General features: G+C 40.1%; 2 protein-coding genes across 2 annotated transcripts in view; both read left to right on the forward strand.

Moving 5' to 3' along the window:
• LOC101858733 (HEAT repeat-containing protein 1) overlaps positions 1-6910 on the forward strand; it is a gene marked incomplete in the record, with an annotated part of 41083 nt that extends 34173 nt beyond the window's left edge. Inside the window, 8 exon segments of the mRNA XM_035972052.1 lie at positions 337-471; positions 1069-1173; positions 2872-2942; positions 3639-3736; positions 4317-4474; positions 4939-5097; positions 5591-5699; positions 6738-6910. Coding sequence (XP_035827945.1) covers positions 337-471; positions 1069-1173; positions 2872-2942; positions 3639-3736; positions 4317-4474; positions 4939-5097; positions 5591-5699; positions 6738-6826 — 924 coding nt within the window.
• A 2296-nt stretch (positions 6911-9206) lies between these two features.
• LOC101856126 (sister chromatid cohesion protein DCC1) lies at positions 9207-24823 on the forward strand. The gene is made up of 12 exons (XM_005106998.3): positions 9207-9680; positions 13513-13677; positions 15156-15321; positions 16232-16366; positions 17019-17109; positions 17895-18033; positions 18909-18973; positions 20302-20375; positions 21043-21120; positions 22241-22326; positions 23349-23411; positions 24354-24823. The coding sequence occupies exons 1-12, from the start codon at positions 9562-9564 to the stop codon at positions 24457-24459; spliced, it is 1287 nt and encodes a 428-aa protein (XP_005107055.1). The 5' UTR covers positions 9207-9561; the 3' UTR covers positions 24460-24823.
• The last annotated feature ends 395 nt before the right edge of the window (positions 24824-25218 follow it).

A 25218-nucleotide genomic window follows, 5' to 3' on the forward strand; every position in this document is an offset into this window, starting at 1 on the left:
TAAGCTTGAATGTTACTTTACTGTGTCAAAAAATGATTACAATAGGGTAATTCTGAGAGTTGTGGTGATTTATTGAAATACCCCCCAAAACGCCAGTCTTCAACGCTTGTGGCTGGTGAAAGGGCCCAGTCGCAAGTGAGTTAATTTGATTTTAAATGTAAAAGACCTTCAGATCTCTAATGTTGCCAGAACTTTTGGTGCCCTCATTTTCTTGTCCCTTTTTCTTCATTCTGTCTGACCTTTTTGCTAATGTGTTTTGGCCTCATTGTACACTGTGTTTTTTATAATGTCATTCATCCCCCTCTCTCCCCCCTTTCCCATCCCTACCCCTTTCAGGCGTGCGCCGCATGTGCCATGTCTATGCTGCGTGAGCACGTGGTCAAGATGTCTCGGGAGGAGCTGACGACGTTCTCACAGGACCTGCTACAGTTCTTCCTTGTCTGCTTTGACCTCAGGGTCACACACACACAGGTGTGTAGGTTATCTTTGTCACACTCACATGCGTATGCGGACACACACATACACACACTTTGGCGTGAGATTTGCTACACTCACGCACGTGTGCACATGCACACACACTCTCACACACACGAACACGCGCACACACCAAAACCCTCTGTTACATGCACACATTCACACATACTGGTATGTGGTTTGTTACCCTCAGATATATGGGCTGCAGGCTTTATTTCATCAACTTTTGCCCCTCTTTTGCAGTCCGTTATTAGAGTCTCTACTCACGGCAGCAAACAGTTGTTGGGACTGCTTGTCTTTGTTATGACTATTTTTATTAATCTGATACTCATAATCAAGTTTGGGGAAGGCGATTCATCGAAAATGAACATTGCTTTTGCTTCTGAATGTCATTTATCTTCTAAAAATATTTCCTACATTGGTGTCATTGAACATATGTTCTTAAAGAAGACATATTTTGTTTTGTTTAAATATTGTTACTTTTAATGTTGTAGAAATCTTTTTTCACTGACTGATTTTTTGACAGTTTAAGATCTGCATAATATCTCAATTGTTTTTTAAATTTGTGATGTGGGCCGCTTTCTTTCTGCTCAGATCGATGAAAGTGACCTTGACAGTATAGAAGGCTGCATCATCGATGCGTTTGTCTCGCTGGTGTTCAAACTGTCGGAGGCTCAGTTCAAACCCATGCTGATCCAGGTGAGCTGTGTTTACACGACGTAGGATAGTCTAAGATTTTTGTCTTTGTTGTTGTCGCACTTTGTAAACTTAAGAGTGATGTTTCTTTCTCCAATGTAAACTTAAGAGTGATGTTTCTTTCTCCAATGTCAACTTAAGAGTGATGTTTCTTTCTCCAATGTAAACTTAAGAGTGATGTTTCTTTCTCCAATGTAAACTTAAGAGTGATGTTTCTTTCTCCAATGTAAACTTAAGAGTGATGTTTCTTTCTTCAAGCTTTTATGAACCATGCTTGTTCTCTGCCCTGCTCTTCTGTGTCTCTCATGAAGCTTGCAGAGCCTGCAGCTTCAGTTTAAATGTTCTTCCATTATCTCAAAAAGAATTATTATGTTTTGTTCGCCAGTTTTGTTATTTTATGAGAGAAAGTCTACTGGTTAGTGGACTACTCAGTATTTTTATGAGAGAAATTCTACTAATTGGACTCCTCAGTATTTTTATGAGAGAAAGTCTACTGACTGGACTACTCAGTATTTTTATGAGAGAGTCGGACAATGTTGAACAAAGAAATTCCGTTCTTAGAAGTTTTACCAGTATGAACACTGTGCAGTGAAGTTGTGCTTGCATTTCAGTCTGGAATGTCCTCCTAGATTTTAATACAAAATATTTCACTCGATAAAAGTATCTTCCACAATTTATGTGCCATTATGTGTCGGTCAATTTTTGGGCATGTTGAGCTATTGGTATCATCGAAAAGCTGATTTATTTGCCTTGCTTCCAATTAATTAAATATTCATCTGTCTTGAATAGAACTCAAGATATTTGCGATTGAAGGAAGTGAGGTCGCCTGGTTTTAGTGGTGAAATTAGCGAGAAAATGGCCACCAAAGTTGGGCAGCTCCAATACGTAAAGAGTCCCTGAAAACAGAAAATGACATATTTTGTGCCTTTAATCAATGTTTTTCTGTAAAATTCACATGGAAATTTGTTTTTGTATAGACATAAAAGCGGTTGAGCCAAAAAATAGAAATTAGATAAAAATGTCCAAACTGGTGGAAAAAGACCTAGATCTGTTTCTCCGATTTCTGTATTTTGACGAGCGCCTGATTTCACCACGCTGCCTCACATATCTCACTAGCGGCACTGATGAAGATGTTTTATATCTCAAATAGAGATTCCATTAGAGCAATACCCCCCCCACCCCCACCCCTACACACTCTTTGTACGATATACCAGTACGCCACTCTCTGGAAATTATTTCATAAGTGCAATAATATACAGTGGAATCCACCTAAACCAAACATATTTCATAAAAAAAACAATGGTAAACTAAGAGAAAGCAGAATCCCCGATTTTTGTATTTTCTATTTGAGCAACCTCTCTAAACTGAAGAAAGTCTAGTGGTCCCGCAGATTTCAGTATAATTAACTCTTTTCGTACTCCTTAGGTCATTTTGTACCTCAGGGGTTGTATTCTTCACATTTTAGAATACTTCTAGTTCGAAGGTCTCTTTGAAACTTTCAGTATTTCTCAAAAAATGATTTTGACAGACTGCTATGCAAAGCGTACGGATCGGATTAACGAGTAAATTTCCTCTTTGGAAAGTGGCGGCACAGAGTGTCGTATGGATACGATTGTAAAACGAGATGTACGGATAAGCTAAGGTTTTGAAAATATTTGTTTCTGAGAGAGTACTCAATGACCTTTCTCTTGTTCTCCGCAGTTGTTTGGCTGGGCTACCGATGAGGAGGCGAGTCGTGACCGGGTGTTGGTCTTCTATCGTCTGTGTCACAGGTGAGTGAGGTCATCACCAAGTCTGGGGGTCGCGCCTTACCTTAGGCTTCTGGTCTCTCTCCAAACCTGACTAGTACGACGATAAAATCAGGGCTCTCCAGGGGGTTTCTTTTGCCAGTCAAAGAACGCGGATTGGATTTGCATAAAGTGGGGAGGGGTATTTTTGTTTTGTTTTTTAATTTCAGTATCCATCAGGTTGTATGAAATTTAACGTAAATGTCATGAAAGTACACATTTTGATTCACATTATGTGTGTATTTGCAATATATGTTTATTTACCGCTGTCAGTTCGTTATATAATCTTAATTTTCTGGGGATCTGGAGACTCTACTGTTTTTGGTCATGGAGTGATTTGCAGATCTGGGTCTCTGATGTCACTGATTGTGTCTTCAGGCTGCTGGTCAAGTAGGTGGAGGAGAAGGGCAGGAAATAAATGCCAGGTGTAAATTGATCAGGGAACTCAATGTGTTGACAATATATATTGCATTTTTAAAATTGAAAATTTGTGCAATTATCATATTTTGAGATGTATTTCCTATGAGGTGGAAATTAACTCTTCAGAGGACAACAGTAGTTTAGCTTATGATATGTCTTTTGGTCCCCTTTGGTGAATGAAGTGGGACAATAGATGTGACAGTTGTGTACCCAGTGTTTTTGACCTTTGCCCTAACGAATGTGATTCTCGTGCATCCCCAGCCTGGCGGAGAAGCTGAAGAATTTGTTCACGCTGTTTGCCGGCCACATCCTGAAGCACAGCGCGGAGACGCTGGACCTCAACAACAAGACAAAACAAAGTAGGACATGGCTCACACACTCTGGAGATATTTCTTACTGGTCTAAATTATGTCTATGAGAATGTAAAGTGGGTGGTTGGCAGGTGCTTTTGTGTAGTTTGCTCCTTTTTTCCTATTAAACGTCTATCGTTCTTATCTCTCCTCCTGCTTTTCTCTGTATGTTACTACTCCCTTTTTAAAACCTCTAATCTTTGGTACTATGACCTATTGCAAGTGCAATAACACAACTTACGAAAACTAAACCTCTTTTGTTCGCACTGTATACGTCGGTCAACAAGTCACAAAAGTCCCTGACATTTGAAATACTTGTGCTTTTGAAAAATTGTCTGCTCTTTTGAAACATTTTTACACATTTTCAGCTGATTGTTGGACAGCACAGTTGGCAGGTGCTTTTTCCTCCCTTTCTTTCCGTTGTTTTCTGTCCGTCTTTGTTGCTGTTACTGTGCCAGTGTGCTTCTGTTTACAAGAACAAACAAGACACTTTAAAATAAATTTGCCTTATGACGTAGGGTAAATCACTCTTGAAATAAAACATTTTTTCCGAAACACAGTTTGATATGACACTGTTTTCTTGTTTCAGAGGTGAAATATTTTGGCAAGGGCAAGGCCGCGCGGAGGAAGAGCTGTCGTCTGTTGGTCTACGTGACGGACACGCTGCAGCAAACGTTCGCCCACGACACGGAGGGTTTTGTCACCAAGGAGAGGTTTGACGTCGTCATGCAGCCTCTTGTGGATCAGGTGAGGGGGTCGGAGGTTACTCTGTGATCACTCTTTGTACGAGGGGATGGGGAAATTTGAGGTGAAAGAATAGAGAGGGGAGGAGAATGGAGCTGGAGTGGAGACTAGAGAGAAAGTGAAAGGGGAGTAGGGGTGAGAATTGGGGGGGCAGAGAATGGGAAAGAAAGGAGGGAGAGAGAGTGGAAGGGGTTTGTAAATCTATTATTATGCCAGTGCTCTGTTTGGTAAACGATGAACATTTCATTAACTCTATAAGTCTTTTCTGTGCTTTGATTGATAGAAATATAGTTTAGAATTATTAGAATAACCCATTTGGTTGTACTCAGATGCTCCTCTCCAACTAAATTGTATCCATGGGCAACATAATGTTGGCAATGATTACCTGACCTGAGCATGGTTTTCATATTTTTCATAACAACAACAGCACAGTGACAATGACTTCTATCTGGTTTGTCTCCCAACAGCTGGAGAATGACTTTGGCAAAGACTCGGTGTGTGAGGAGCGAACCAGCAACCACGTGGTGCCGTGCCTGGGCAGTCTGGCTGCTGCCTCGCAGGACGACTCGCTGTGGAAGGACATGAACTACCAGATCCTGCTCAAGACCAGGCACGAAGACCCAAAGGTGAGAAATATTGTAATTGTGATTTATCGCCACCGTTGATACAATTTCAGTCATTTAGGAGGCAGGCCCAAATATGAGATAAGATACTGGTATACTTTGTTGATAGCCCAATGGAAGAAAGTAAAAATTAAGAAAGTTGTTTGGTTGCAGTTCATGCTAGGCATGACAATGATCATGGTTCAGCCACTGATAATTGACAATCAGGGTTGAAACAGTCAACCCCCTTAATAATTCAATTAAATTATGTTGATGATGGGCAAAGCATCACATCTCTATCACATCTTTTCCTTCTTGTCTTCAACTTACTTGTATTGTTTTTGTTGTTTTGGGGTTGTTGGTTTTTTTTTACAATATAATGACACTGAGTAAGACGTCCACCTATCTAAGACAACTACTTTTCTCCCTGACAACGGGTGGCCATCTTCTTAAACAATTTCAGCAGTATTACTTTCATGTGAGTTCTTTCTGACTCAGTGTAATTTCCCCCTCACAGGTTCGCATATGGGCCATTTCTGCGGTAGACGCCTTCCACAAACAGCTGGGGGAGGACTATACGCAGCTGGTGCCCGAGACCATCCCGTTCTTGGCCGAGCTCATGGAGGGTGAGTTGGGGACATGTTCTCTTATGTGTGGGAGGACAACAGTAGTTATGATCCTGGCTAGTTTTAACATGGAAGGACAATACTGTTTGTCATTCTGGTTTGTTTTAACATGAAAGGACAACAGTGTTTTATCATTCTTGCGTGTTTTAACATGGAAGGACAACAGTAATCATTCTGGCTTTTTTTTAACATGGAAGGACAACAGTAGTTATGATTCTAGCTTGTTTTAACATGGAAGCACAACAGTGTTTTATCATTCTTGCGTGTTTTAACATAGAAGGACAACAGTAGTTATGATTCTTGCTTGTTTTAACATGGAAGGACAACAGTAGCTATGATCCTGGCTTGTTTTAACATGTAGAACAATTGTACAAGTCTGTTGCTTTTTGTAAAAGTTCTTTCTACAGCTGCTTACGATTCATCTTCCATACCCAATAATTTATCCCTCAACCTTCCAAGCGTTGATTACAAATAGTCTGTGGTGTCAGGGGAAATTATATAGTTTCACTATGTTATGTTGGAAAATTAAAACTGGCAAACTAAACAGGTAAAGGCCATGAACATTTACATTTTCAGAAAGTAGAATGTAAATAAATATAGAACGTAGAGCTCTTTCGTCAAGGAGTTGAAATGTTTGGGAACAGTTTTTTTAAAACAGGATAAAAGAATCAAAATAGCGACTCAAATTACGGTCAATTAGAATCAGCCACAACACCACAGAACAAATAGCCAATTAATAGGCCGTCGTTGCAAAGATAGTTAAATGTCCAGTCATGTCAAAATCTATCACGTTTTGTACTCTCTGTGCTTTTTGTTCCATGTGTAACATGTGGGTGGTTGGCGGGTGCTCTGGTGTGGTTTGCTTCTTCTTTCCTATCAAACATCTATCGTCCTTATCTCCCTTCCTTCTTTTTTGTGTTTGTTACTCTCTTGTAACACCTCTAATCTTCGGCACTTATATGACATTGTGTTGCAAGTGCTGTAAAACACTTAGTAAAACTAAAACTTGTGTAACGTATGTACGTTTTGTCCTCACAGATGAGTCCGACGAGGTGGAGAAACACACACAGAAAGTCCTGGCCGCGATGGAGACGTCGGTCGGGGAAAATCTACAAGAATACTTTTAGACTGGTTTTCCTTTTTGTGTTGAAACTGCTGAAAGAATGTTTGACAGGAGGCATGAGAATAAAAACTTATAAGTTATGACAATAGATTTGTTTTTATTGTGGATTTGCTTCAGCAAGTTTTTTGTGTGCTTAGTATAGAGTAAATGTGTTTTTTGTCATGTTTTTTTTTTAATCTGTCTTTTTCTGTCTCAAGTCTGATGTTGTGCAATGTTGAGCTCACATGAAGATTTTAGAGGCAGTTTGTATAAGGGTTTATTGACTATCTCTGTCTTTTTCTGTCTCAAGTCTCATGTGCAATGTTGAGCTCACATGAAGATTTTAGAGGCAGTTTGTATAAGGGTTTATTGACTATCTCTGTCTTTCTGTTCAGACATTGTGTCCTTCTTGGACCAGATCAGCCCTGATGGGCAAGGTTGAAGCAGCCATCTTTTAAATTATCAAAATAACCTGGATGGGGACTTTAAAAAACACATCACAATCCCAAGTAGGGAAGCAATTTTATTGAAACATTTCAGTCTGTCCACTGAGATGCTGCATCCCCCCATTCAGCCCAGCTTGGCACAGACAGGCAGGTTTGAAAAAGCCCACCTCCTAGATTATACAATACTGTGTCCGTGAGGGGCATATAAAATGTCTTAGGTAAGACCTCTAGTGAATAAGCAACGTCCAATCGGCCTTGGTTACAAACGTGTGATGGGTGGTTGGCGGATGCTCTGGTGTGGTTTGCTTCTTTTTTCCTATCAAACATATAACGTCTATATCTCCCCTCCTTTTTTGTGTTTGTTATTCTCTTGTAACACCTCTAATCTTCGGCTCTTATTGTGTTGCAAGTGCCGCAAAACTCTTACTAAAACTAAAAAACAAACTGGTGTGAACCGATCTTGCTGCATCACAAACTCCTTGTTGTACCACGTGAGGTAACGGTGACAGTATGCCTTATGGACATAACTTTTATCTTTAGATAGTAAAGTGTATGGGTTTATCGCCCCTATCAGCACTAATAGGTTATTAAAGAGGTAGGACCTTCAAATCTATCATCCCTCTCCTAAAGGATGGAGTCAAATGGGTTGAGAGCCTTGAAAACTCTACAAAGCGACCCGAGTTCAAGAATGCCCATTATATCTGGATTTCGAACCAAGACAATCCACTCTGTCTTCTCAACATGATGCCAACTGAGCTAACAGAATGCCCTTACACTGACAACATGTGCGTAAAGAAATGATAAATCAAAGCAAAACCGGGAAAGATAGAGATCTGTTTTGGTGAGGACTGGTGCATATACAGAAAATATAAACTGGGCCGTCGTGACAGGTGACTGAAGCCAATCTCCATGGTGACAGGTGACTGACATAGAAACCAGTCTCCATGGTGACAATGACTTACACAGAAGCCAATCTCCATGGTGACAGGTGACTGAAGCCAATCTCCCAGATATCTTTTTTTAAAAATTTCATTGGGCTTTTCATGAGTTGGCTGTGGCTTTGGCAAAGGAGTACAGATAGTACTTGAGAGGAAAGAAATCGCTGTTGAAATCATTTTGAACTCTCGAACTCGAAGAAACAAACTATGAGCTTCGAAGTTAGACAAGATAAATTTGAATCTCAAAATGTCTTCGTGCTGGTCAAAGTGGCTTGGGAATTGAATTGTCTCTGCCTCTGTGGAAAAGTCTGAGGACAGAAGAAAAGCAAGTACTTGACTTCGATCAAGAGAAGACGGGGGTTTTTTTTGGGTGTTTTTTTTCCTTTAGAAAGAGTCTCACCAATACCAATACACTAATGATCATTTAGTGCAGGGGAAAAGTAAGATAGACCAGACAGAAACAACAGAGTAAAAGAAGAGGAGTAGGACCTAGAGTTTACCAGTGGCATCCTAAAATCGCCACCTCAGGGAAGAATAATATCTACAAAGAAGATGAAATAAAAAAGAAATATATGGAGATAACACTTTAGATGTCATATTATGCCAGTTTCAGTGTAATTTGTTTCAGAGATAATAGACAGGGTACAAAAAGAGGGGGGGGGGAGTTACATGTACTTTGCTGACTGGCAGGATACTTCACTGTACTATAGTCCATAGACAATATTATAGATAGTCTATTCAAGAAAAAACAATTGTTCAGGACAGAAGGAACACAACACCCTATGCTTTGTGCAAGTAAGAAATAGAACAGACAAAGAATTGTGTTAAATGAATTGGTAATTATTAGCCAGTGAGGATGAGGATGTCGGAAAAACACCAGTAATATTTCACTTGACTAAATGGCGGGCTCCAACTCAAGTACACAATTATTCAATTTACATTCTGTATAGGACATGTACAATATGTTGTATTATGTACCAACAGTCCTTGGTTTAGACAAGTCTCCACAGTAATCTTTTCCACAATCCTGATGTAACTGTGGCATATTTCTAGCGTCGTTCATTAACGGCACCTCTGTATGTCAATGTGTGAACCGATTTCTCATGACAATCAGGACATTATTAAAATGTTATAAAAACACGAAATATCTAGCAGCGAAGAGGATAGAAGGCGTGTTTCCGGCGGAGGTAAAATTTGGCGGTAGTTGTCAGCTGTTTGTAAACAATAGCCTTGTCGTTTCCTTTTCTGCATGCATTGCTACACACGACTATAACAACCGTTGTCTTAAAAAAAAAAAGACAAGAATTATATAAGAAGAAAAAATAACTAGATATCTAGATTCTAGATCTAGACTAAACTACAGTGTTTGTGGGAGTATGAAGTTGACTGACAATATGGACGTCAGTGAAAACCCAGCTGTGCCGAACACGGCGATGGAGGTGACTCCCGACGCCGACGACCAGTCGCAGGAGACTGAATCTGAAGGGAGGCAAAGGTAGGTAATATGTTGATCTAGATTTAGACGTAAAAAGTATCTTATAATATGCGCGAAAGCAGGCTTCTGTAAGCATTGTCATGTACAGTACAGTAGTCTCTGTCTAAGGCGGCCTGTCCTGCCTATCATCTATGATCCAAGTTGACTTTTAAAAGAGACCCTACCGCTGTAGTCTGTAGATCTAGATCTAGATCTAGATCTAGATCTAGATCTAGTAAGAAGAAAACAATTTTACTGAACAAAAGTAAAGTCATCTCTAAGATTGTGCTCCGAAAGGACTAAACTCAGCTAAGATCCCATATTTCAGACCATGATTCACATTTTAAAAAATAGGGTAGAGCCTAGCTGATAAACTGATCGACTGTACGTCTTCTAAGCAGTGAAAATTTGCAATTATTGTGCTGCCTGTGCAGCAGTGTCATGGATCAGGATAGATCACCCACTCTTTGACTCTTGTGTATACAATTGTTATATTTTACATCTCCTTTGCAAATCACGATGAGTGGGCACAATGTTTGTCCCAGACTGGATCCTGTCAAGTCTTGGACGTGTCTGTTTTCCTCAAGGAAGTGGCTATTCTCACCCGGGGTGAGAATAAAAATACGATCTAGATCTACCTCTCACCCCGTGTGTGTGAGATTTGCCAGCGTAGACTATTCTCACCCGATGTGAAACAAGACCTGTTTTTTCTCATTTTGGAATACTGTCTATCGGTGTGGATGATCAAATTGATAAAAGCCAAGAAAAAATTACATTATAGCACAAAAGTAAGCTAATTTGATGGTCTTCAAAGATGCTATGGCTATATTTCATTTTTCGAGTCGAGCCGAACTACGCGGGTCGCCATTTTGTTTTGCCCGGAAGTTCTCACAAGATCTACTCCTCCCCCCCTCTCTCTCTCTCTCTCTGTCTCTTTCTGAATACTGTCTATCGGTGTGGTCGATCAAATTGACCAATACAAAGTTAAAAAATGATGTTAAAAAACAAAACTAAATTAATTTGGTTGTCTACAAAGCTGCTACGGCTATTTAACTTTCCGAATCGAGCCTAACTACACGGGTCACCATCTTGTTTTGCCCGGAAGTTCTCACGCTACTCCTTTCTCTCTCTCTGTTTCTCTCTCTCCACTGCCCACAGACAAAATTGCACGCTTTTAGGCTAACACTAACAGTAGTAATAGATCTAGAACGTTTGTTCACAGCACAGAATTCTATAATTCTGTTATCACAATGTAGAATTCTGTGGTTCAGGGTGAATGCTTCACTGGTTGGCCTAGGCTATAACGGTGAACACCCACCGTGTGAGAATAGCCAAAAGACTCGCCTGCGCTATTCTCACCCCGGGTGAGAATAGAGGTGGCCTTTCCTGAAACACTGCACTCATATTTGAGACTTTCTCCTGGACTAACATCACACAAAAGTAAAAGGGTACTACAATAGACTACATTTTAAATGGGATCACAATCACCACATCGAACTGAGAACATGCCTTTCGTTGGAATTTTATTTGGCCTGGTCTCGACACAATGATGCATTAACAACATGAGCAGGGAACTCAGTCAGAGATAAAATAATTTTGGACAGTTTGAGAGGACAGGAGCAATGGGATTGACCCAGATGTTGAAGCTCATGAGTGGATATAATATATATATATATATATATATATAATATATATATATAATAAGTGAAAATGGCATGCCTTATTAAATTTAAAAAGAGACCATTGTGATTGGTCATCAGGGTTAACCACTCTGCCTGCTAAGCAAAAAGGGGTCACGTCTGTTCATTTCAGTGTAAGGGGAGATTTATATTGTTATAATCGATTGTGAACATGACCATGATGATTTGGGTAAGGTCCCTCTTTTTCCTTGCTCCCAAGCATCGGGACCTTTGGTGGAGACTACTGCACAAATTATGCTCATGATGAGCACAATTCAGGAAGCTTTAAGACATTAGTCTACATGCAGACATATAGGCTGAGCCAGCCATGAAGCATGCAATGGGATTGTAACTTGCATATTTGCCTTCTTTCTCTCTGTTGATTAGTATTTGTCATAATTGTGAACCCTATAAGAATCATTAGATTGTCAATTGTTAGATAGTTGTTGGGGGCTCTCATGGCCTAGAGGTTTAAAAGGTGTTTGCCTCTCATTCAAAGGTCCCGGGTACAAATCCGGGTAGCGACCGAAAAATTTTCTTCTCTTAAATTGTCTCCTTTCACCTCCTTTCCTGCTCTTTAGCAATGTTCTGTCGTCTGCTTTCTTCTCCACTTTTCCTTTCTGCCCCCACTCCCTCGTCCCGTTTGTCCCTTCCTCTGGGCTCCTGACTCTTTCTGCAGTCTGTCTACTGCTACTCCTTGGCTCCTTCCTACCACTGTCTTTCAGCCACACCCCTGATCTTCTGGTAGGAAAGATCTACACCTAGCCTTCTCGGACAAAGGTGAAAAATCTCGGAGGTCCCGTGTGCAAGTTGTGCACGTTAAAGATCCCTTGGTGTTCTAAAATGGATAAGAGTAGGCTTCGGCCGCCACCCGGGCAAGATTCAAAATTTCCTACCAACTGAAAATGGTTAATGTGTCCTGTGCGCTCATATGACCTCATGCAGTTGTGAGTGCCGTAAAACACTTACCCCCCCCCCAAAAAAAAAGAAGGAAGAAAAAAAAAAGACGGTTGTCCAGACTCTAAAGAGCATCATATAATTTAATATAAAGCCCTGATAGAAGATTTATTAAACTTTAAATTCTTAAGTACATCAAGCTATATTTTTGGACTGTGATTTAATTTTGATGTTTTAGTACTTTTAGTGGTGCTACTTTTACCCCCATTACAATTACACAGTGTAAAAAAGGAATACCAGAGTATTATAAAGGTTTTTTATGTTCAGAGGCAAGTTTTGAAAATACAGTCGAACCTGTGTAAGACGGAATCGCAAGGGAGCGGGGGAAAATTCCGCCTTAGACATTTTCCGTCTTAGACAGGGGAATTTAGGGGGGAGGTGGAGGTGGGTTCAAAGGCCCATCCGGTGGGATCAAGGATCGCTTGTCCGATCGGCAAGCAGTGATCAAAACTTCACACCTCTCAGCTGCTATCCTGTCTGATAATGACATGCGTCAGTCTTACGTATCCAATTACCACCAGTGCTTGCCTTTCTTTCATAGGACCACGGTTTGACCTATTAAAAACAGAAAGGTTTCAACATCTCATTTGCTTCCACCCTTAGCCCCACCCACCAATGCCACCCCTCACTGCCATCGTTGTAACAACGATTCGAGGAACTCTTTTCTCGGCTGGCCGTACGATCAAGGCGGCAGGCATTGGACAATCTAATTTCACACCTCTGGCTTCTGGCTACCCAGGAAGGTTTTCTTAGTAGTGGTTCGCTACCCGAGCACTCTCAGTCGTGAGATTTCACACCCACACTACACTGACCATCTGCATCGCTCAGGGCTCACATGATGGGGTAACATCTACCCCCTTATTGCACCCCTACTCCCCTTCCTCGCCCAGCGGCATGGCCATGGCGTTAAGTTCAGAGCCAGCGGAACCAAACTTGCGAGTTTCGTTTCAAATCAGGGCTGAGCGGGCAAAGCATTTTCCGTCTTAGACAGGTGAAACCCTCGGAAGGGAGCGGATTTTTTTTTCCGTTTCCGCGTTGGACAGGTTTCCGTTTTATACAGGTAATTAACGAGAGATATATCAAGGGGGGAGCGGGGAGATTCCGTTGAGACAGGTTTCCGTTTTACACAGGTTTCCGTTAAGGCAGGTTGGACTGTAATTCTAATGCACAAATCTAGTTTGATTTCTGTACTCACGATATAATATTCTTTTTTTCAGATCTCTCAGTGACATCAACAGCATCTTAGAATTTGCAAAACTGGAAAGGTCAGATTTCAAGCCTCAAGTCCAGTGCTTGTATTTCTCGGAACATCTAGAAAACGACAGCATCAAACTACTAGAACTTGACCAACCTGTCCTTGATTCAATTTTGTCAGGAAAAAGGTTTGTTATTTTGCTTGTACTGACAGTCACTGACAGTGACCATTCTCAGATGCTTAATAAATGTGTCAGTGCCTTGTCATGGGGTTGGGTTTTTTAAATGTTTTTTTCTTTTTGTTTGTTTGTTTAGTATAGGGTTTTACGGCGCTCGCAACTGCATAAGGTCATATGAGCGCGCGGGACACACCTAATACTTTTTCGGTGGTAGGAAATTTTGAATTTTGCCCGGGTGGCGGCCGAAGCCTACTCTTATCGATTTTAGACCACCAAGGGATCTTTAACGTGCGCAACTTGCACACGGGCCCTCCGAGATTTTTCGCCCTTGTCCGAGAAGGCTAGGTGTAGATCTTTCCTACCAGAAGATCAGGGTGTGGCAGAAAGACAGCAGTTAGGAGGAGCCAAGGAGTAGCAGTAGAAAGGCTGCAGAAAGAGTCAGGAGCCCAGAGGAGGGGGCAAAGGAGGTGAGGGGGTGGGGGCAGAAAGTGGAAATGAAAGCAGACAACAGAACATTGTTAGAGATCAGGAAAGGATGTGAAAGGAGACAATTTTAGAGAAGAACATTTTTTGGTCGCTACCCGGAATCGAACCCGGGACCTTTGAATGAGAGGCCAACACCTTAACCTCTAGGCCACGAGAGCCCCTGTTTTTTTTTTTCTCCTGCCGAGGTTTTTCCCCAGGTCAACCCAGCGGAGATGTCTCCCTTTTTTTTCGTTAAAAAGGGAATTCCCCTCCTTTAGCTAAATGGGATATTTCGTGCTTTAGAATGTTCTGTTTTCTTTTTTTTTTAAAAAAAAATTTTTTTTTTTGCCAGGGGGGGGGGGGGGGGGGGGGGGGGTCCTGAGGCAAATGAATCATTTTACTTAATACTTTGTACCTGGCATAGGAGTGAAAATGTAGTGAAATTCATATAGTTCCCTTTTGTCTTTTTGGCTATTTTGAGTGTTTAAAGAGTAAATTTAATATTAGAAATTAATAGATATTGTGATATTTTGGGAAAAGTACTGAATAAACATGGCATCTTGCATAGAATTGGTAGGAACACATTTTTTGCTTACAAAAGTACTTGTGCCGGTACGAGACATCGAAAAGTGATTTTTTGATAGCCCTCACTGCTTCTTCATTCTACGTCCTTCTCTGATTTAGGGGTGTGTGGGTTGGACGTGGCGGGCAGGTTTCCTAATTACTTTATTTTAGCTATTGCTTGTCTTTATTTCTGTCAGATAAAAAGAAGTGGGTGGTTGGCGGGTGCTCTGGTGTGGTCTGCTCCTACTTTCCTATCAAAGATCTATCATCCTTATCTCCCCTCCTTTTTTTGTGTGTGTGTTTGTTACTCTCTTGTGACACGTCTAATCTTTGGCACTTATATGACCTTATTATTGTGTGTTGCAAGTGCCGTAAAACACTTACTAAAAAAAAAGATAAAAAGAAAAGAACACCTCTATCCTTTCATTCTTTTATACTTCTTTGTTTGGTGTTTGCAGCGTTACCATCAGGGGAGATAAGAACGATGGTGCTGTACTGGTGACGGATGACAAGACCTATGACTTCAAGGAAGCGGAAACTTCCAATTCCATGTTGCTCTTACCACAGTTGTCCTTTAGCTCAGACTTACCCTCGGAGGGAGATCAGGAAATTGTACAGAAGAAGGTGAGTTGTGGGTGATGGTGACATTGTGATAGGGTTTTTCGGTGGCCTAGTGGTTAGGCTCTGGGAACTCGTAACCGTAAGGTCGTGGGTTCGAATCCCGTCAGGGACCCGACGTTGTGTCCTTGGGAAAGGCACTTTACATGAATTTTCCTCACTTCACCCAGGTGGGAATGGGTACCCGGCTATAGACAGCGAAAGATCTTGTCAGTTTGTTAGTGTTTGAGCGCTTAATCAGCTGCTTGCACTGTATGCTTCCCGGGAAGCTGAGAATGTTTCGGAGTCTTCTATGGTATGCTGGGGTAATAATATAGTGTAAAGCGCATAGAGCCTGCTGTTGAGCGGGGATATGCGCTATACAAATGCTATCTATTATTATTATTATTATTATAGGGGAAACAAATCTTGTCGCATTCTGGAAGGGACCTTATATAGTTAGTTTTAGTAAGTTTTATGGCATTTGCAACACAAATAGGTCACACAAGTGTCGAAGATCATAAGTGCAACTTCCACAGAGTAGCATACATGAAAAGAAGGAGCAGAGAGAAGGAAGATGTTTGTTGAGAGGAAAGAAGGGGCAAACAACACCACAGCACCTGCCACAGAACTATGGTCGTTTGTTGATTTTCATCTATGCTTTTGATCTCTCAAGAACAGAGGTTGATTACAGCTCTAGTCTCTATTACACAACCAAAACGTTATTTATATCGCTTAGCTAATGAAAAAATGAGTCATGATTTTGGATAGGCCTACTGAGATGTTACTTACACTCTACACAATTCTGATTCAAAATTGTTCTGATGTTTGATGAATTGATATTTCTTTTCTCGTCTCAGTGTGAGTACCATGTGTAGACAGCCTTTCTCTGGTTTTGCCCAAAAGTGCCAAATTCTTGTCGATTTGACTCCCACAGGTTGGCTCCGTGATATACAACTACTATGAGCTGCGTCCAATCAAACCGAGATTAAAAAAGCTGAGAAAATTGCTTGAAGAAAACCCGTACAGAGGCAAAGAGTGCGAGGGGGATGAGCTAGACACAGGAAAAAAGGTAACTTGTACATTTGTTGCTATACTGACAAATGGTTTTTGTGCTGAATATACTCAGACTAAATGTTTTTAGTCAGGAGGAATAGCGGTTTGTTTCGGCTCATTTTGAGTGTTCTTACAAAGTCAGTCCTTTTAAAATCTTCCCCTTGGTACGTATGTTCTAGAGAAACTTCTTCTATCTTTGTTTCGGCAACAAAAATGGTTTCCTAGTCTCAGAAGTTGTTTATGTGTGCCCACAAAGGAAACTTTTTGTTTTTTCTCCTGGTGTCTGTTGTGGTTTGTGGTCAGATCAATGTTACTCTTCATTATAGCAACGAATACTGATAGCTCTATGAAACATGCTGGTTTTGTTTTGACTTACTGTCAGAGTTGTATGTGTATTTGTTTGATACAGAAGTCACACCATCGTGTCCAAGGTCTCCAGATTTCTCTTCTGGGTTTTTGTTGAAATTTGTGAATTTGTTTTTTGTTTTGTGTTTTTTACATTTCTTTAACACATCACTATTTATATTGTTACTTCTTAATTATATATTATTATTTTGTTAGCTGATAACTTTTAGGCAAATTTCTATACTGCGTATGATCAATAAAGAATGTTATATGAGAGAGATGATTGATAATCCAAACGTTGTGGAATTTGATTTGTCTTTCAGTACACATTACCAGAGCTTCAGGATCGAGTTCAAGCAAGCAACAAAGAGATCGTGGAAGGTTTACGGAAACTGAACGCCTGTGAACTTTCAGGTACTGTCAGAAACTGAAAAAAAGAGGTGTTTTTAATAATTGAAATATGTGCATTGCTGCCACCCATTACATTAAAAGTAATTTTTATTTAATTCTATTTAATATGTTTTTGAGGGTGTGAGTGTGGAAGTCCTTTTTCATATCAGAAAATATGTATTCTCTTTTTTTTTAGTGCAGCTCCTTGTGGACTTGCTGATGCTGAAAAAATATTATGGAATATGAAGACCAGATTTGAGACTAATAATGTAAACAAAGCCAATATAAGTCAGTTGGAGATATCTTTCGCTGTATGTCTACTTTGAAATGAATGACTTGAATTTATTGAATGCAGAAACGTGTGTGCAAAGGGTTTGGAGGGGGTTTACTTGACTAATGCCCACCATCTTGACTTGCCATGTGAGTAGAGTCTGTCTTTTTATTTTGAAAAGTTATCCGCCATGCAGGAACCGAATACCTCCTTAGGTTCATGTTTACAAAACACTGTCACTCAATGAAACAATCCTTCTCTTACGGAAGCTAAATACCTTCACTTACAAGAGCCAAGTACTTTCAAGTTCAGGACTTGTACTGATAAAGCATTCCATGTGTTCAAGAAAATCTAAGTGGAAGTTGGGAACTTGAAGTTGAAACTGTAGCATTTTATGGTACCGTGAACAGATAATAACCGGCTTGTTAGACCTTTAAAAATTGACAGACAGCAACAAGATGCTTAAGTGGCTGAGTTTCTAGGGAAAATGAAAGAAGAGGAGCAAAATGTATCTCATGTCTATTATATATAATGTCAGGCTACTGGCGCGTGCTGGACTTTGAGTTTCTGTCGACTGTGGTGTACCACGTGCTGCAGCTGTGTGACGAGAACGACTGGCTGACCACGGGCGTGGACCTGGCTCAGTGCTGTGACGTCCTGCAGGAGTTGTTTCCCATGTGAGTTATGTTCAACTACAGTAGTTTGTGGGTGGTTGGCGGGTGCTCTGGTGTGGTTTGCTTCTTCTTTCCTATGAAACATCTATCGTCCTTATCTCCCCTTCATCTTTTTTATGTTTGTTACTCTCTTGTAACACCTCTAATCTTCTGGCGCTCATATGACCTTATGCAGTTGCGTGCGCCATAAAACCTCTTCTAAAACTATTTAAAAAAATTCTCTTGTATATCATATGTTATAGGCATAATTGTCCTTGTAAATATTGTCGAAATTGTCCAAGATGACCAGCCTTTGTCAAGGAGAAAAATGATTGTCTTAGACAGGTGGAAGTCCTAGACAGTGACATCATGATGTAGACAAAGCAATGTCATGGGGGACATCGGAAATTGTTGTCTGTACAGGTGATTGATTGTCTTGAACAGGTAGCCTGTAGCTGTTAGAGCAGGCTCGACTGCAGTGCGTTCTACCAGAGTAACCCCCCTTTTTGTCTTGTGTGTAACAAAAGCTATTCCCCTTGCTATTACGTCATATTAACTCTTTATCTCCGAGTGCGGTAAACATATTATGCCAGGGCCCGTTTTCGGTACTAAATCTAAAACTGATGAAATTGTCGCTAAACTGGTCATTAAATCAAAACAAGTAAACCTATTTTGATAGTACATCTAATGAATGAAATCCCGATTAAAGAGACTTGTTTTCCCGCTACTGCCGAAAAGTAATTTGATGTCGAAGTCGTCGTAAAAGAATGTGCCCGAGCCGCTGTTGGCAGCTCACCGGCACAGTGGTTACGACCGCGAGCCACTGGGAATGGCTTGCCGGAAATAAAGAGTTGTTAAGTAGTCTCGGCTGAATACTCCGACTGTTTTTGTGTCCTCAGAGAGCTGGTGCAACACGTGGTCCGCTGTTTTGCCAGAGACGGTGATGGGGAGGAGAAATCTACAGGTGTGTGTGTCTTGTGGGTACTTGATTTATGTACCTTTGGTACATCGTCGTCCTTGTGATAAGTCCAAGTCTTCTTCTTTCCTATCCAACATCTATCGTCCATATCTCCCCTCCTTCTTTTTTGTGTTTATTACTCTCTTGTAACATCTCTAATCTTCATCACTTATATGACCTTATTGTGTTGCAAGTGCCGTAAAACACTTACTAAAACTAAAACTAAACAACTCACTAAATATATCAAACATTGTTTTATTAGACTAATTGATAGTAAATTATTCATTTTATAAATATGCTCGGTTATGGACATGTGTGAATTTTGGATAGATAAATCTGGCCTCCAGTTTCTGCACGCTAAAAGTTGGAATTTTTTTTTGTTTTTCCTGTAAAATTTACTCCGCTGGGGTTAGACGATCTTATCACAAGGACAATGATACTGTATCTTCATATGAGTCTTTGTTATAGACACTTGGGTCATTTTATTTGGTATCATTGTTTTCAAATGGTGGGTAGAAACGTTTTATTAGTGGAAAAACCAGCTGTACTGTCCTTGTGCTGAAAAATCAGGCTCTCGTCAATTTTTGGGCATGTAAAGTTATTGGTGTCATCTTAAAGCTTGTTCACTTGTCTTTATTTGGATTAAAAAAATATCCATTTATCTTGAATATAAGTCGAAATATTTGCAAAAGAAGGAGGTGGGAGTCACCAGTTTTCAAAGGTAAAAATAGTGAGAAAATGACCGCCAAAGATTAGTTATTTCCTTAGCTTAAGAGTCCGTGGTAACTGAAGATTTACATTTTTTATGCCTTTAATCAAAGCTTTTCAGAAAAATCCACACAGAAATGAGTTCTTTAATGGGCACGAAAGGTGTTGTGCCAAAAAAACAAAAATTTGATAAAAATTCACAAACCTGCAGAAAAATGCAAGTTTCTTCACTTTGATTATATTTTGACGAGAGCCTGATTCCACCACGATGCCTCTCATATTGTTTGTATTTAAAACATGTATGCTGGTACTCAGCAAAATTCGAATGTAACAGAAAGGTTTCTCCGCCCCGCTGATTTCTCTATGTGGGTGTTGGATTGTATGTACCACAGTCCACAATCTTTTTTCTCGTGTCTTCGTGGGAGGTTAGCGGGTGCTCTGGTGTGGTTTGCTCCTTCTTTCATAGATAAAAAAATCTATTGTCCTTATCTCCCCTCCTTCTATTTTGTGCTTGTTACTCTCTTCTACATCCTCGGCACTTATATGACCTTATTGTGTTGCAAGTGCCATAAAACACTTACTAAAACAAAATCTTGTGTCTTCCATGTGTCCGTGTGTCTCCTCAGCTACTGCCGTGCCTTTGTGTGAGGACAAAGTGTGCAAACATTTCGCCGAGCTTTGCCTGAGGAATTCTGGGAAGGTGCGACATTTTGATCTTTTCAAACTTGTGAACATGTATGACCAAAACTTTGGTGGATTGGACATTTTTTGACATGCAGATTTTGCTATATTTTCTGTTTATTGTTACTTGGAAGAAGCAGAACGAAGTTGGAATTGTTTTCTTTAAAGTTATTCTTTCTTTTTTTTTTTCTGGTTGAATGTTGTATCCCTCTCCGGTCAGGTTCATCCTGACAAGCAGGGCTGAAACAGTCAGCTTCGTAAACTATCTTGATTGTGTCAATGCAGGTGCAAATGTATAAATTATAGTTATCAAAGACAGGCTATAACCGACCTTGTGTCAATGTGGGTTAAAAATGTTTTATAATTATCAAAGTATGGAGAAATCTCCTCTGCCACACATAGAATAACCATAGACTTGTATTATGATATCCAAGACGTAATTGTGGTTCACCATGGAGTGCATCAACTGACTCTGTTTGGAACCAAATGAAGGGCAAGTAGGGTAAGATAGCTCACACACTCAACTATCGCAAGACTGGTGTTTAGACGTTCATTTGTGTGTGTATGGTGTGCACCGGCGCGGTGAAGTTTTTATAGAGAGGAAAGAGCGCTAGCTGTGACTGTGTTCAGTCTAGGATAGTACGGGTATAATTCAAGTTTCTGAACCCGACTTTGTTTCCTACCAGTTCAACCTGTCAGATTTCTCCCAAGCCTGGCAGCAGAGTGTCCCCGAGGGAATGACTACCTCACTCTCTCAGATACAGGTACGTTCTCTCTCTGTCTGTCTGTCTGTCTGTCTGTCTGTCTGTCTGTCTGTCTGTCTGTCTGTCTGTCTGTCTCTCTCTCTCTCTCTCTCTCTCTCTCTCTCTCTCTCTCTCTCTCTCTCTCTCTCTCTCTCTCTCTCTCTCTCTCTCTTTTTTTTTTTCTCTCTCTCTCTCTCTTTCTTTCTTTTCCTCTCCCTCTGCCCACCCCTCTCATATTATTATTCTCTCTCCATTTCATTTTTTCTGTCTGTCTATTACATACACTGTTTCTGTAAAGTTATTATAGGGTTAGGCTAAAGACAACTTCACTAGGCCGACCAGAACACAGGGCATAGAGAACTGAGTCATCTTGTCTTCAACCTAGATGTATTGTAACTTTACAGACACTTTGTATATTATATTTTGTCTCATTGCTTTTTTCCATAAAAACTATCGCTCCTTGTCAGAATGTTCTTTTTTCTTTTGTAGAGAAGAACTGGTGGTTTTTTGCTGTGCTTGTGTGTTGTGTTTCACTATCCTATAACGCTGTTCTCAAGTTATTTTCCTATGGTCTAGCATGCACATACCAAAATCAGTGTGGTACATTTTAAAATTCAAAGAAATACGGATTAAACTGAAAAAAATTTTGACCTGAAAATCTGTTCACTATGTTGTATGTGCTAGAGTATATTTTTTTTTCCTTCTAAACTCTGAAATGTATACGCAACACAAATTGTAGAGAACCAGCTGCACAAGCCCACTTCCTTGATGAAACTAAAGCTCTTGTATTCAAAATAGAATCACTTCTTTATTAGCAAACTGACCTGCTCTGGACTGTAACGAATAAGTTGTAGCAACCTCTAATTTGTTTAATTTCCAAACTGTTTATATTATGGAAAAAGAACCCAACCAAGTTGGAAGATAATTACTTGTTCTAGGCGGGACAGCTCGTGGTAGCTGTCTGGTGTCTGTGGTGCTTTAAATAGTGTATTTATAAAAGGAAGAAGGATAATTGCCAGGTATTTCTGTACCTTGAAATTTTCTTTGATATAGAAACTTGACTGATCTTGTAGTAACAATTTCACAACTTGACCATTTTTTTCATATGTATGTGTTTGCTTTTAATCTGTTCTGTGTCCAGGGCATGGCGTTGATTGACCGCTCCAGTCAGCCGGAGGTCATCTGGTACTATTGTGTGGACGATTTGCCAGACGATGTGGCAGAGAGGTGAGAGACTCAGACACCAAGTGCCCAATATAGCTGACCGTTTGGTCGTGTTGTTTGCATTGTGACAAAGATCATTCGTCTGATGTTTTGGTGGTTCTTACATTACAGTTAGGCAAAAATTGTTGGCAGGTGATGTGGGGGTACTATTGGTTGGTCTTTCTCCTTTTCTTTCCCCCTTTTGAATCTGTCTGTCAGATAATTTTGTCAATGTATTTCTCTTTACTCAAACTCAGGCTTGTAAGTGTTGGCTATTTGCAGAACTGTTGAATGTTTTTGTTGAGTGACATTTTGTATTCTAACGCCGAGAGCTGTGTTTACACGGGAGTGGGCACTATTGAAATGATCATCATTATTATTATTATTCTTATACAATTTGGAGCAAAGAAAGAGTATGTGATTTTATGATACTCGATTTTCTTTACTGGCCCATTTTTGTTTTTGTCTGTTTGTCTTGCTTTTTCCACTCAGTAAATGATCATTATTGATACAATGTACTTCTGTTTGCCCAAGAACTGTCTAACTTGACATTATTGGAGGGTTCTTAGACTGGGAAAGTATATATTGCTCTGGTGCTTTGAGTCCTTTCATTTATTTCCTCTTTCGGTTTTGAGATTCAATTGCACCAATGTCTGTAGTGTAATGGTCATACTCTTTGCCACAGCTCACAGAGGACATAGGTTTGATTCTCGAGAGGGGAAGTTTTTGAAATGGAGAATCTCTGTCTGCAGGGATGTTGTATACCACTGGGTCTTCGTCGGCTCTGACAGGCAGGGTCAAAGTCGCCTGTCTGGTTAAGATGTAACTTGTGTCAATTGAGGTGTAGAAGTAGAACACTTACAATCATGTAAAATTTCTCTGCTGTCTTTGCAGGGATGAAAGAAGTTGACTTTTTTTGTTTTTGTCCACTATATGTTGGAACTTAAGGATCATGTTTTATTTGCTTTGTGTTCTTGAAATGTGTTGGTGGTGTATTTTCTCATGATTGCTGTCATGTTTTTTGTTTTTTTTTCTTTTTTCTCAAGGTTTGAAGTTTTATTTGAGGAACGCAAGAAATGGTCTCTGGAGGAAATCACACCATATGTGATGTAAGTTGATCTTTTATCTTACTTTCTTTCTTTCTTTCTCTATCTGTCTTTCTCTTTTATCGGGTGGTTGGAGGGTGTCAGTCATAGTTCCAACTTCATCTCTTAGGCTGCATTTAATGATCTATCTGTTTGTCTTGCTTTTCCCCCTACACTTAATGACTGTTATTGTGTCTATCTGCTTCCTTTTATTCACAGTGATCGATAGTCTCTGTCTCTCTCCCTCTCTGTCACTGTCTCATCTCTCTGTCTCTCTGTCTCTCTTTCTCTCTCCCTCTCATATTTTTCTAACTTTGACTTTGACCCAGTCTTTCAACAGACAGTCTCACAAACACTCTCTGGCACACACACACTTTGTCAAAAATGTCATTATGTTCTTTTTAAATGTACAAATGGTTGAAAGGTGCTACGGGTTGGTCCTACTTCTTTTCTTTGCCCTTATGGTTATCATTTCTGTCTATTTGACTTTTTCCTTGCACTATATGGTTATCATTTCTGTCTATTTTACTTTTTCCTTGCACTATATTTTAACCGTCATTATGTTGATGTGCTTCTCTTGATAATTCAAACCCAAACCATGGGTAAAAGTTTGTCGGAAGTTCCGGCAAGAGAAAGCCAGAAGGCATCAATGGTGCCGGCAGCTGGTGACGGCCGTCCTTGACTGGACTTGCATCGATCTCGTGAAGCACAGGTTTCTTCCGTTTACCTGACAACTATCTAAAAAAATGTCAGATTTTTTAACTCCGCTGTTTGGGTTCTAGCTTAAATCGACAGTACGGGAGTGATTCGATTATCTTTTCAGGGAAACACCCTTGAGGTACTATGAGTTTGAAGCCTTGAAAGTTTTCAGGCAAAATGTTGTGACCAACTTTTACCCATGACTCAAACTTCTTAACCATCTCTCTCTTGCATCCCCACTCCCCTCCCCTCCCCTCCCCTCCCCAGAGATTTGACCAGTGAGAAAACAGATGTGGGAGCGTTACTCACCAAGTTCGCCCGAGCTTCCATGCTCAACGGGATCAAAGTGTTCAGCTCACGAAAAACTCTGTAACTGGATGTTTAATTTATTGCCACAGTCGCGTGTATATTGTGCATGTTGTTGCAATGACATGCAAAGTGATACGTATACAGTGGAGTATGCTTAATAAACTGAAACCTGCAGGAGTGCTGGATTTCCTTCAGTTTAGTTTAAATGTGTTGTCTGTTTAGAGAGGTTGCTCAAATAGAAGGGGAAAATTCTGGAATTTTTATTTTTTTTCAGTTTACCATTGTTTTCAGATTAACCTGGCCATGTTCGGTCAAAGCCAACTCCACTGTATGTCAACTTGCAACTTGTTTGTATAATTGCCTTGTAAAAAATTGTAAATATTTGAGCAAAAGAAATAAAATGATGCCCAATAGGACATGAACTTGTACAGAATTGTGTTGTCAACATTTTATTTGTCTTGCATATTTTGTTCACAACATGTAACACAGAGCACATTTTAGTAATGGTAATATTTCAATGAATTTCTATAGCGCTCATGCCTGTTCAACACATTTCTATGCGCTTCACATCAACATTTTCATCTCAACACAAAACACACAAGTAAATGAACATGCATACATACGCCCTTTAGATTTACGCCAACACATAGCAGACATTCACACTATCACAGTGCAATGGATAATGGTATGCACCTCACATTGTGAACATAACAGAACTATGAAAAAGAAGAACTACCCGTCGAGATGGCATTTCACAAGGAATGTTTTTTTTTTAAATTTCAATTTTAACTGATTTTGTATCCCTCAATAGTCAAATGTTGTA

The sequence above is a fragment of the Aplysia californica genome, unplaced genomic scaffold (genome assembly GCF_000002075.1).
Source record: "Aplysia californica isolate F4 #8 unplaced genomic scaffold, AplCal3.0 scaffold00568, whole genome shotgun sequence".
NCBI classification, from domain to species: domain Eukaryota; kingdom Metazoa; phylum Mollusca; class Gastropoda; order Aplysiida; family Aplysiidae; genus Aplysia; species Aplysia californica.

Coding starts and splice junctions, on each gene's coding strand:
- LOC101856126 (XM_005106998.3), top strand. CDS start 9,562: ATGAAGTTGACTGACAATATGGACGTCAGTGAAAACCCAGCTGTGCCG. Junction 9,681..13,512: donor GAATCTGAAGGGAGGCAAAG/GTAGGTAATATG, acceptor TCTTTTTTTCAG/ATCTCTCAGTGACATCAACA. Junction 13,678..15,155: donor TCAATTTTGTCAGGAAAAAG/GTTTGTTATTTT, acceptor TGGTGTTTGCAG/CGTTACCATCAGGGGAGATA.